The sequence below is a fragment of the Cetorhinus maximus genome, chromosome 11 (assembly GCF_964194155.1).
Source record: "Cetorhinus maximus chromosome 11, sCetMax3.hap1.1, whole genome shotgun sequence".
NCBI lineage: Eukaryota > Metazoa > Chordata > Chondrichthyes > Lamniformes > Cetorhinidae > Cetorhinus > Cetorhinus maximus.
The window spans coordinates 49,228,208-49,241,130 of record NC_135889.1 but is presented as its reverse complement, the minus strand read 5'-3'; the positions used below and the strand labels follow the sequence as shown (position 1 = coordinate 49,241,130).

The following is a 12,923-nucleotide window of genomic DNA, read 5'->3' as shown; positions in this document are numbered from 1 at the left end:
TGCCCAGCATTTGTGTGGCGCAAATGTTACTTGCCACTTGTCAGCCCAAGCCTGGATATTGTCCTGGTCTTGCTGCTTCAGTATCTGAAGAGTCATGAATGATGAAGAACATTGTGCAATCATCAGTGAATATCCACACTTCTGACCTTATGATGGAAGGAACATCATTGATGAAGCAGCTGAAGGTGGTTAGGCTTAGAACACTAGTCTGAGGAACACCTACACTGATGTACTGGAATGGAGATGATTGACCTCCAACAACCACAACTATCTTTCTTTGTGCTGGGTATGACTCCAACCAGCGGAGAGATTTCCCCCTGATTCCCATTGACTCAGTTTCGCTAGGGCTCCTTAATGCCACACTCGGTCAAATGCTGCCTTGATGTCAAGGGCAGTCACTCTCACCTCACCTGTGGAATTCAGCTCTTTTGTCCATGTTTGAACCAAGGCTGTAGTGAGGCCAGAAGCTGAGTGGCCCTGGCGGAACCCAAACTGGGCATCAGTGAGCAGGTTATTGCTAAGCAAATGTCACTTGATAGCATTGTTAATAACCCCTTCCATCACTTTACTGATCATCGAGAGTAGACTGATGGGGCGTTAATTGGCCGGATTAGATTTGTCCTGCTTTTTGTGTACAGGACATACCTGGGCAATTTTCCACATTGCCAGGTAGCTGCCAATGTTGTAGCTGTACTGGATCAGCTTGGCTAGGGGTGCAGCAAGTTCTGGAGCAAAAGCCTTCAGTACTATTGCCTGAATATTGTCAGGGCCAAAAGCCTTTGCAGTATCCAGTGCCTTCAGCCGTTGGTTAGTTGTTTGTATCAGGTAGGGCTTGCACTGTGCATGGTATGTTTGGCAGGTAGGGTGTGCTTTAGGTGGTATTTGCACCAGTTCGTATTTGTGCCGAGCAATGGTTACACAGTCTAAGCTTTGCGCAGGGCTATATTTGCGCTGAGTATGGTTTGCTCCAGGCAATGTTTGTGCCAGGTAGGATTTGCACCATGTCGTATTTGCTCCAAGTAGGCTTTGCGCCAGGCGTTGTGTGTGCTGTGCCAAATTTGTGCCAGGTTGGGTTTGCACCAGAAGGCATCTGTGCAGGTAGGATTGGTGGCGTGTGGTATTTGCGGCAGGTAGGGTTTGTGCTGGGTGAAATTTGAGACAAAGGTTTAATGTGCTGGGTAGGATTTGTGTGTGGTGATATTTATGCCAGGTGACGTTATAGCCGGTTAGGGTTTGCATCGGGTGGTATTTGCTCTGGGTGGTGTTTATACCGGGTGATGTTCATGCCGGGCAGTAATTGTGCCGGGCAGTGTTTGCGCCGGTTGGTATTTGTACCGCGTAAGGTTTGCATCGGGTGGTATTTGCGCCAGGTTGTTTCCGCTGGGTGGGGTTTGCCCTGGGCAGTATTTGCACCAAGTAAGGTTTACGGCGGGTGGTATTTGTGCCAGGTAGGGTGTTTTCACCTGGTGGTGTTCGCACCAAGCAGAAATTGTGACCGTGGTGTTTCTGCTGGGTGGTTTTTCCACAGGGTGATGTTTGCGTCAGGCGCTGTTCGCACCAGGCGGCTTTTCGCTGGGTAGGGTTTCCACCAGATAGGATTTCCACTGGGCGGCGTTTCAGTCGGTAGGGTTTCCGCTGGGAAGTGCTCACGCCGGGCGGCGTTTCCGCCGAGTTGGGCTTCCCACCGGACGGCGTTCGCGCCGCGTCTCCTGAGGCCCCGCCCCCCCTCCTCCCATTGTGGTTGCCGGGGTTTCGGCGCGTGCGCTGAGCGAGCCGGGATTACCCACAATCCTCCGCCGCGGCCACTTCCTCCGCGAGCGGATCCTCGAGTCCCGGCGGGAGGGCGGCCGGAGAAACAGAGACTTCACTCACTCACTCAGTTACTCTGAGATGCCCCCCAAGAAAGCGACGGGCCAGCCCAGCAAAAAGGCTGAGCAGAAGAAAAAGGAAAAGGTTATCGAGGTGAGCGGGGGAGAGGCTGGGGAGAGAGGTCCGGCCACCTGCACTCCTCTCCGGCAGTGCCGACAGGCCCACGCCGCCCGGCGAGCGGTGCCCTGTGCTGACCGCACGAGTAAGGGGGTGGCCCCGGTCCAGGCCCCCGTGGGGGATGGTGGTGGGCGGGGTGGGGAGAGGGAGGATTCTGTTTCAATCCCCAGCCCGGCCCAAATGTCCTCCGCTGAGTTTAATCACCTGATTAACCTGTGTGTGGCTCCTGGGGGATGTGAGTGAGGTGGAAGCGCTGATCCTCACAGCACAGGCTGGAAGCCCGGCGACTCTGTGAGCAGCAGAATAACTCAACTTCCAGCTCTGAAGAAAGGTCACAGACCTGGAACGTTAACTCTTCTTCCCCCCTCTCTCTCTCTCTCTCTCTCCACAGAAGCTACCAAACCTGCTGAGATTTTCCAGCACTTTGTTTCCATTTCAGATTCCCAGCATCTGCAGCACTTTGCTTTTGTGCAAGTTTGTAGTGCCCGTTGTTAGAATAAAAAAACTTTTTTCGCCGGGGTTATCTTAAACACACAACTTGTGACTTTAAGTCTGTAATAAATCAAAACGCTCAGCCTGGTTCCTTGCAAAATGACAGCTCCTGTCTAATTTTATTTCAAAAGCAAAACACTGGAGATGCTGGGGAAGTAATAGAAAATGCTGGAAATTCTCAGTAGATTTAGCAGCTGCTATGGAGAAGGAAACGGCGAATGTTTCAGGTTGCTGACCCCTCAGAACTGTAATGAAAAGTCATCAACCTGAAGTGCTATTCCTATTTCTCTATTTGGCGGGCTTACTGTAAAATCAGTGCAGCATTTAACATTTCTGCATCAAAAAATGTAGCTACTTAAATGCCACATGTTAGTGTAAGTTCCTTATTTTATAGACAGGCTTTCTTGAACAAAAGTTGATGGATGACCACTAGGGGTCTTTTAAGATATGATTTTTTGATAAGAGTGGCTACAGAGAGAATGTTTCCTCTTGTGGGGAAGAGCATAACTCCAGGCCATCAGTGTAAGATAGTCACCAAGAAATCTAGTAGGGAATTCGGAAGAAACTTCTTTACCCAATGAGTGGTAAGAATGTTGAACTCGCTACCACAGGGAACGGTTGAAGTGAATAGCGTAAATACATTTAAGGGGAAGCTCGACAAGCATAAGGGAGAAGGGGTGGTTGCGATGGTAGATTTAGATGAGAAAAGATGGCAGGAGGCTCAATGGAGCATTAACACCAGGATGGACCAGTTGGACTGGTACAGAAGCAGGCCTATGTAAATCCATGCTTAAAGAAGCAACATATCTCAGGGGATAAAGAAAGACCTGTATTTATGCCGTGACTTTCACAACCTCAAGACATCCAAATGTCTTACAGCCAATTAAGTAATTTTAATTGAAGTCACTGTTGTAATGTAGAAAACATTACAGCCAATTTGTGTACAGCAAACTCCCACAAGCAGCAATGTGAAAATGACCAGGTATCTCTAGTGATGTTGCTTGAGAGATAAGTATTGGACTGGTCACTGGGGATAACTCCCCTGCTGTTCTTCAAAATGGTGCCATGGGATTTTTTGCATGCATACATCCGAGAGAGCAGGCAGAACCTTGGTTTAACATCTCATCTGAAAGGTGGCACTTCCAAGAGTGCAGCACTCCCTTAGTACTGCACTGGAGTGTGAGCCCAGATTTCTGATCTCAAACCTCTGGGATGGGACTTGAGCTCTCCTATTAACTTGAGTGAGAGTACTACCAATTGAGCCATGGCAGACATGTAAGAGATTCTAACAGCTGTCAACTAAAATGTGTTTTTGGCTCCCTGTAAGAATGTTGTATTCTGGTGCAGTTGCCATCAACAATGGTTGGCAAGATAGTCTCCCTATCAACTTGTATTTATATAGCAATTTTATTTATTGAAGATGGGTTCAGAGGATTCGGGAAAGGGTAAGCAGTAAGAAAAAGTAGTAAGAAAAATGCAAAACCTGTAGAGCACAGTAACTATTTGGATAAATCTAAGCTCAGTGCATCAGGAAGGAACAGGGAGCTTAACAAAAGTGGTAAAAACATTAGAGACTGAGGTGGCATTGAGGAGAAATAGAAAAAGGTTAAAGCAAATGGCACTATAACTGAGTATGCAGAGATAGAAATTAATGGGTTTGATCCCGTAGCCATTACAGAGATGTATTTGCAGAGTGACCAAGGTATATTCCAGCATATTTGGCTTTTGCGAGAGGCAGGCACAATGGAAAAGTGGAGGCAGAGTGGTAACTCTAAATGATGAGATAACAACAGTAGAAAGGAAAGCTTAGAAAATCAAAATTTTGAATCGGTTTGAGTGGAACTAGGAAATTGCAAGTGGCAGAAAACACTGAGGAGAGTAGTTTATAGGTCCCTAACTAATTGTAGTGTTGGGTGGAGCACAAATCAGGAAATTGGAGGTGCATGTTACAGGCTAATAAAGTAATTGTGGGGGGGATCTTAATCCTCGTTTGAATTGGGAAAATCAAATTTTCAGTCGTAGTTTGGAAAGCAAGTACATGAAATGGATTCAAAAGTTTCTGCATCACTATGTCAAGGAACTAATGAGGGGACAGGTTATTTTAGATCTAGTATTGTGTGATGAGACAGGATGAATTAACCTTGTAGTAAAGGAGCCTCTGTGGAAGAGTGATCATAATTTGATTTCATATTGTGTTTAGGAATGATTTAGTTCGGTCCTAAATTTGAGTCTTAAATCTCAACAAATCTAGCTGTGAATTTGCTCAGGTAGATTAAGAAACTGCATTAAAAGATATTCTAGATAAACAGTGGCAAACAGTTTTTTAAATCATAATTTGCAACAAATATACGTTCCTTTTGAGGAAGAAAAAGCCCATGGGAAAAAGTACTCCAGTCACGATTAACAAGAGCAGTTAAAGATAGCATTAGTTAAAGGAAGAGATGTATAATATTGCCAGAAATAATAGTATGTCTGAGGATTTGGTAGATTTTAGAATTCAGTGAAGGGTGAAAAGAAATTGATAAAGTGAATATGACTATAAACTAACTAGAGACCTAAAAACATGATTGTAAAAGCTTCTATATGCTGGTATGATTGACTCTGGATAGAGATTGAACAATCTAGGCCTATAATTCCTTAGAATTTATAAGAATTAGATAATCTCATTGAAACATGTAAAATTCTTAAGGAGTTTGAGGTACTAGCAGAGTGTTTTTCCTGGCTGGGTAGACAAAAACCAACAATCTCAGTCTGAGGATAAGGGGTCAGCCATTTAGAACTGTGATGAGAAATTTCTTCACTGAAGGTTGTGATTCTTTGGAATTCTCTACCCCAGAGAGCTGTCAATGATCAGTTGTTGAGTATATTCAAGGCAGAGGTCGATAGATTTTTGAATAGTAAGAGAATCGAGGGATAATGCAATTAGTGTGGAAATGTGGAGTTAAGGTAGAAGATAAGACCTGATCTTACTGAATAGTGGAGCAGGTTCAAAGGGTCGCCTGGCCTACTCTTTTTCTTATGTTCTTTAAACATAGAAGAAAATTCATTTTTAAGAAATGTGGATGCAAGTCAAGAATGGAGATATTAGAAGTGGCTAAAAGCTTGGCCAGAGTGGTAGATTTTGGAGAGGGAGGCAGAGAGATATAAAAGTCAAGGGAGGGAATTCTAGAGCATGTGGCCAAGGTGGATGAAAACCTGCCTGGCTTCTAATAGTGTATTTAAAGGAGGGGGAACCCAGCAGACCAACGTGAGAGTTGAGAGTGCTGTAGTGCTGAAGGAGTTTAGAGACAGGGAGTATAAAAGCAAGGGAGGGTTAATTAAAGGATGAAAATTTTTGATTTTATAGTGAACTGGGGGGAGATATAGATTAGTGAGAGCTGAGTGATGCATGAGTGGGGACTTGGTTCAGAATGGGAAGCAGAGAGCAGAGTTTCAGTGGAGCTGACGTTTAGGAAAGATGGCTTCTGGTTCAAGCAGCGTTGGAATAACTGAGTCTGGAAGTGACAAAGGTATGGATGAGGGCAGATGATGGTGAAATTATAGGGCAGGTGGGAGTCAGTGTTTTTGTGATGAAGGGATTATGAGGTTTTAATACTCAGCAAGGCTTCGAGTAGGATGTTGAGTTTGCAAATAGTTTGGCTAAGCCTGAATTGGCTGATTGCAACGCAGGTGTAGTTGGTGGCAAGGGAATCAATTTTTGATATGGCAAAAGATAATGGCTTTGATCTTCCCAAGTTTAGCTGGAGAAAATTGTAGCTGATCTGAGACAGGGTGTCAGACAAGCAGGAACAGTTGGTATGGGCAGTTTTGGGGCTGATTTAAGTCTCCTTGGATTTCAGGGAGAAAAATCGGAGCCGTAACACAAACAGTTGGAATAGTTTTGCTGGGACAAAGGCATCACTGGTGGTAAGGTTGAGTTACAGTGAATGAGCGCCCAAAATTTAGGAGCTTTCAATTGTGGTTGTAAGTGATGCGGGAAGAGTGTTTTATGTGGTGAACATGGATTGGTTGGAAGAAGGGATAGCAGTTGCAGACAGGGAGATATACAAGGAAGTAGTCAAAGATTGCCTCATCAGTGATTGAGATCATAAGAGTAGAGAAATTGTGGATGATGGTATGGTCGGAGTTTTTAGGGAAGGCAGTGATTTCAAAGGAAGAGAGGGCAAGGAGAGCTTAGAAAGAGATGAAATTACCTGAGGGTAAGTCACTCATTGCAAAGGCTGTTAGGAATTTCAGGGTGGGATCTGACAGTAGGCAACAAAGGTTTTGAAGAAATTAGGCTCTTGAAGAATTAGTATGTGCCGGAAGAGTAGGAAGAAAGATAGTTTGATTTTGGGCAAGTTGCTGCAGTGGTAATTTGATCTGAGTGGATGCTGGGAGGTTTAGCCAGGTGGGGAGACGTTGCTCAGAGACTAGGTGTTGCCACCCATTTAGCCAAGCATCAGTCAAAGCTAAAATATCTACACAATCATCCAGTGTAAAGTCATGAATGTTTGAGAGTGAGCAACTACTCTGGAGGGAATTATGGACAGGGGTAGGAATTGTTGATTCGACAATGTGTTTAGGTTGTGCTTAACAGCAAGCTGGGTGGTTCAGTTAGTCCCCATCAAGTGTGCTGGGTAGGAGAGTTGGTGAGAGGAGGATGGCGCTGTTGCAGCAGTGATGGGTGCTCTAGAGAGAACTATTTGAGATCGAAGGAAAGACTTGCATTTATTACAACCTCAGCACATTCCAAAGTGCTTTACTGTCAATAATACTGTTGCAGCCTGGTCACTGTTGTAATATAGGAAACGTGTCAGCCAGTTTACACCAAACAAGCTCCACAAATGCAATATGATAACCAGATAATCTATTTTTATGGTGATGTTGATTTAAGGTTAAATATTGGCCAGAGCACTGGAGTAACTCCCATGCTCTTGGCAATAGTTCCATTGACTCTCTTACATCTAGCTTAGAAGGCAGATGGGGCCTAGTTTAACTTCCCATTTGAAAGATGACACTTCTGACAGTCAGCACCCCTGCAGCACTGTCTAGATTTTTGTGCTTAAGTATCTGGAATGGGACAAACCCATAATCTGACTTTGAGGTGAGAGTGCTACCCACTGGGCCACAGCTGACTAGAGAAGTATTCTAACTAGAGGTTTATTCAGTGGAGGATTCAAACTGAATAAGTAATGGTTTGGGGTGGGGCGGGTTGCACAATTGTGTGACCAGAAAGGAATGGGTGAGGAGAAAAGGTCTCAGTAGGGGCTGAAAAATGAGGGGAAGTTAGTGGCAGCAGCAATATATGAATGTAAATGGGCAGAGAATTTGGGTTACATGGATATGACAGAAATTAGGCATGATGTAGTCATAAACCAAGCACAGGGAGATGATATTAAATAGTATACAGTGTCTTGACTACATTGATATACAATCAAGGTCTTTGGGATAAGACTTTGCCAAGCTACAGACCAGAGATAAGAATACATTCTAGGGTAAGGAATTTTTCAACTGTAGACGTCAACTTCAGGTCACCTTTGACAGTGACATTACTGATGAGGAAGGGAGCTTGAATAATTGACGCTATCAGATGCCTTGCACCGTTTTCTGAGAAAACTGGCTTTTTGTTTGACCAGTGCTACTCATGTGTCATTGTACACCATCTATCAGAGGAGCCTAGCAGAGCGCTCCATTAAAGTCCGACATTGATATTCCTTTTCCTTCCATTACAGCTAAGGATGACCCCATCCGAAATGATTCACACTGTTCTCTTGCACAACAGATTATTTTCTTTTTCTCAATGAACCAGGTTTGCAAGTCTTTCCCTTTCCCTCTCTCATTATGTCTGTTAACAGCAAGGATGGACTCCTAAGTATGTGAATTTTGTATACAGTGAGATTATAGCATGAGGACTTTGAAACTCAGCTGGTTAGGTGAGGATTGTGAACTGTGGGGCAATGGATATTCTTGCAGTTCCAGATATCTGCTGAAGGATGTGGATTAAAGAAATCTGGGACATTCCTTTTCACTTCGGAAGGTGATTAAAAAAACAAGTTCCAGGAGAAAATTGACCATGAACTACATTACCCAATACCCCCACCTATAATCTTGTACACAATGAGAGGAACCCCATCCAGCTCCTTTTTCAGTGTTTGCAGGGACTCTGCACCTGTTGTACAAGATGGCAGTTTGTTCCAGAGATCAACGACTAAGAAGAGAAACCTGATCATAACTCAGGTCTGTGCTTACATAACTCGTATGCATAACCCCTCATTCTGGCAAATAATCTGTTCATATGCACACAGTCTAGTGCATCTTTGTTTTAAACACTTGAGTCAAGTCTTCCAATGACTGCGCTTCACTAGAGTTAAAAAGATGCAAACTCCTTTTGCCAATTGTGATAACTAAGGGTTTTAACCTGGATATTAATTTAGTGTTCCAGCTCCAAACCTTTCCCACCTTGTGAGAGGACCAGGAATGGACGCTGTATCCTAGATGAAGCTTAACTGACTAGGGCACTAGCATTTATTTATTTATTGAATCTGGTAGATCCTAATTCATTCTTCTTTGAATTACCTGTAGACAAACATTCCCATGTGATTTTTGATATTTCAGGTGAGACTTCCTCAGCTGGCATTCATGTTGAGAATCAGCAATATAATAGGCCTAGTAGCAGGGGCCTCTTTGTGGGCGGTTCCTTGCCATGCTTTATCTTAAACAAGTTGTTCTCAATTATCAATATTTGTTTCACACTGTTGCAGAATTGACTCTAAGCAATCCTCCTGTCTCTTGCTATGCACCATGAGACTACATCCCAGTTGTAGCTGCATTGTAAAAGACCTTCAGGATTTGTTTGTCATTCATTTGCACCACATGGCCTGACCAGTGTAGCCTTTCTTTCATGATCTAAGCACCTATACTTACACTCAGCTATACACATCTTTAGTCATCAGGCAGTTTATGTGAAAGTGAATCGTTTTTTTTTACATGGCATGCAAATGTTTTCTAAACTTCACGGGTTTAAAGAAGGTTTGGAAGGAAGGGGGCCTGTATACTTTGAGCTTGCTCTGCCAGCTGATGTCTCTCTTATCCCAGAGGCACAAATTTTCACAAAACCTAAGATGGCTTTGCTGGTTCTTCAGGATATTTCAGTATTGATACAAACATCTCTATACAGGGTGCTATCTAGGTAGGTGAATCTGTCAGTAGTCTGAACTGTGATTATCGATTGTGATAAGTGTGTTTAATCCTTACCTGGGGCTGATTGAAAGAATATCACTGTCTTCTTAAGGCTGATAGTTTGCCAAATTGCAGGCAAGCTGTTGCAAAGTGGTTCATGATTGTTTGCAGATCATCCTACGAGTAAGCCAGGGTAGCACACGTCGAGAAAAAATGCAAGTTCACAAACAAGTTCTTTCAGCACCTTTAACTTAGCATGTAGCCTTCTAAGGCCGAAGAGCTTGCCGTTTTTCCTGAATCAAATCTTGATTCTGATTTTGAGATGATTCAAAGCATAGCAGAAAACAAAACACTGGAATAATGTTGCAAGGACACATTCTTGTGTAGCACCATTTGTAACTTAGGCTTTGTCCCAACCTTCCAATAGCCCAGCCATCTTGCCCTCATGGAATTGTTTGACGATTTCAATGATTTTATCTAGATACCCAAACTTAGTAAAGATGCTGTCCAGAAAATCCTTCCCAACAACTTTGAATGCCTTTCCCATGTCAACAAGGACACAGTAAAGGTATCCATTTTGCACACTTTTTTAGGAGCAGTCTGGCTACAAACGTCATGGTCAGTTGTCTCTCACTACCCATTTTGCTGAAAAAATTCCACTAAGCATTTAAAATGTTGCATAAAGCTATTAAGCATTACTCTTGAAAGGTTGACATCTAGATATTCTTCAGTGATAAAATAATTTCCCTTTCCATTTGTAGAATGAGCAGATGAAGCATTTTTGAATTCCTGGGGCATCTTTCCTGAGTGTCACATATGTTGAAATAATTTGTTGAAGCTTTTAACTAAGTAGTTACTACTGGCTTTATGTATCTCAGCTGGAATACAGTCAGAACCAAATGCTTTCCTATTTTGAGAGCAACCAAATGACCAAGAGATGGTATTGGGTATGATAAGACTCTGTTCAGCATATTTGGCCCGGAGAAGGTGGTCACTGTTGTCATTTCCAATGCCACATTTGCCAGTAATGGCCCATTAAGTTTTATGGTCTGATTTGACATGAGCCTTGCAATTGCCCAGGGTTTTTTTTTTCATTCTTGCTGTCTCTCAAGTACCCCATGGTCTAGCTCTTCATGGAACTTTGTTTTTGATCTTTTGTGGATTGATGATCATGGTTACTGCATAGTTGCTGATGATTGAGGCAATCTGAGCATCAACACCTAGTCAATGATACCTTTGGGAAATTTCTCAAGTTTGAATGCAATACTGGACAATAACAAGGCCAATATCAGTCTCGCAATGTTCTTCTTTGGACCAGCCACTTTAGAAGACGGTAAAGCCAGTTCTAGTTTCCATTACTTAGTCAATTTCAGCTTGATGAGTTTCACTTAGCACTGCAATATCTATTTTGTATCAATTTAATTCCCTGGCAGTGGGTGCTGTTCCACATTCATACTACGGTGAAATCACTGTCTGTGTTCAAACTTTCCGGACAGCAATGTTGAAAGAAAGAAATTTGGTTCTTGATTTTGGATTTTTAAACCATTAAAGAGGTTTGCCCATGAGTTGAAGCCTGTTAACCGGGGAGCATAGGGGGCTAATTTTGAGGGCCTTTCTAGTGCCACCTTCATACGAGGATACGAATTAGGAGCGGGAGTAGGCCACTTGGCCCCTCAAGCCTGCTCCACCATTCAATAACACCATGGTTGATCTGACTGCAACCTTAACTCCACATTCCCACCTACCCCTGATAACCTTTCACCCCATTGCTTATCAAGAATCTATCCGTCTGCCATAAAAATATTCAAAGGGTCTGCTTCCACCGTCTTTTGAGGAAGAGAGTCCCAAAGACACTCAACCCTCAGAGAGAAAATATCTCATTTGTCCTAAATGGGCAGTGACCCCTAATTCTAGATTCTTCCACAAGAGGAAACATCCTCTCCACATCCACCCTGTCAAGACCCCTCAGGATCTTAAATGTTTCAATCAAGTCACCTCTTAACGTCTTCTAAACGTCAGTGGATACAAGCCTAGCTCAGCTTTTCCTCATGAGACAACCTGCCCATTCCAGGTAGTAGTCTAGTAAACCTTCCGCATTTACATCCTCCCTTAAATAAGAAGACCAATACTATACACGATATTCCAGATGTGGTTTCACCAGTGCCCTGTATAACTGAAGCATAACCTCTCTACTTTTGTATTCAATTACTCTCACAACAAACGATAATGTTGTATTAGCTTCCCTAATTACTTGCTGTACCTGCGATTCATGCACTAGGACACCCAAATCCCTCTGCATCTCAGTGCTCTGCAATGTCTAGGGTGAGGTCCATCAGGACCCAGGGACTTGTCAACCTGCAATTCCAACAATTTTCTCAGTGCCACTTCCTTGGTTATTGTAATTTCCCTGAGTTCCTCCCTTCCTTCCATTTCCTGATTTATAGCTGCTTCTGGGATTTTACATGTATCCTCTATTGTGAAGACCGATGCAAAATACACATTCAATTCATCTACATCTCCTTATTTTCCATTAATTTCCCAGGCTCACTTTCGATAGGACCAACACTCACTTGTTAACTCTTTTGAATATCTATAGAAACTCTTATTGTCTGCCTTTATATTACTAGCTAGCTTTCTTTCATACTCCAGTTTTTCCCTCCTTATCAACCTTTTAGTAATTCTTTGCTGTTTTCATATTCTGCCCAATCTTCTCACCTGCCACCCATCTTTGCACAATTCTTTAAGTTCTTTTTCTTTAAGTTTGATCTCATCTCTATTGACCTTTCCCTTAATCTAAATTGCTAGTTGTATTGTACTGTCGCTGGACTCGTAATCCGGCGACACGGTAATTCTCTGGGAGCCCGGGTTTGAATCGCACCGCGGAGATGGAGGAATTTGAATTTGATGAAAGTCTGGAATTAAAAGTCTAATGATGACCATGAACCTATTGCCGATTGTTGTACAAACCCATCTGGTTCAGTAATGTCCTTCAGGGAAGGAAATCTGCCATCCTCATGTAGTCTGGCCTACATGTGACTCCAGACCCACAGCAATGTGGTTGACTCTGAAATGGCCTAGCAAGCCACTCAGTTGTATCAAACCACTACAAAGTCTCAAAAAAGGAATTAAACCAGATGGACCACCAGCATCGACCTAGGCACCGGAAATGACAACTGCAGACTCAGCCCTGTCGACCCAGCAAAGACCTCCTTACTAGCACCTGGGGGCTAGTGCCAAAATTGGGAGAGCTGTCTCACAGGCTAGTCGAGCAGCAGCCTGACATG

At 43.3% G+C, this 12,923-nt stretch overlaps 1 protein-coding gene across 1 annotated transcript in view; it reads left to right on the top strand.

The window, feature by feature from the left end:
- Nucleotides 1-1,778: 1,778 nt before the first annotated feature.
- Nucleotides 1,779-12,923, top strand: part of zc3h15 (zinc finger CCCH-type containing 15) — a 40,214-nt gene continuing 29,069 nt past the window's right edge. Inside the window, exon 1 of the mRNA XM_078551908.1 lies at nt 1,779-1,962. Within this exon, the coding sequence (XP_078408034.1) occupies nt 1,891-1,962 (72 nt within the window). The 5' untranslated portion in view covers nt 1,779-1,890. The remainder of the gene's footprint in view (nt 1,963-12,923) is intronic.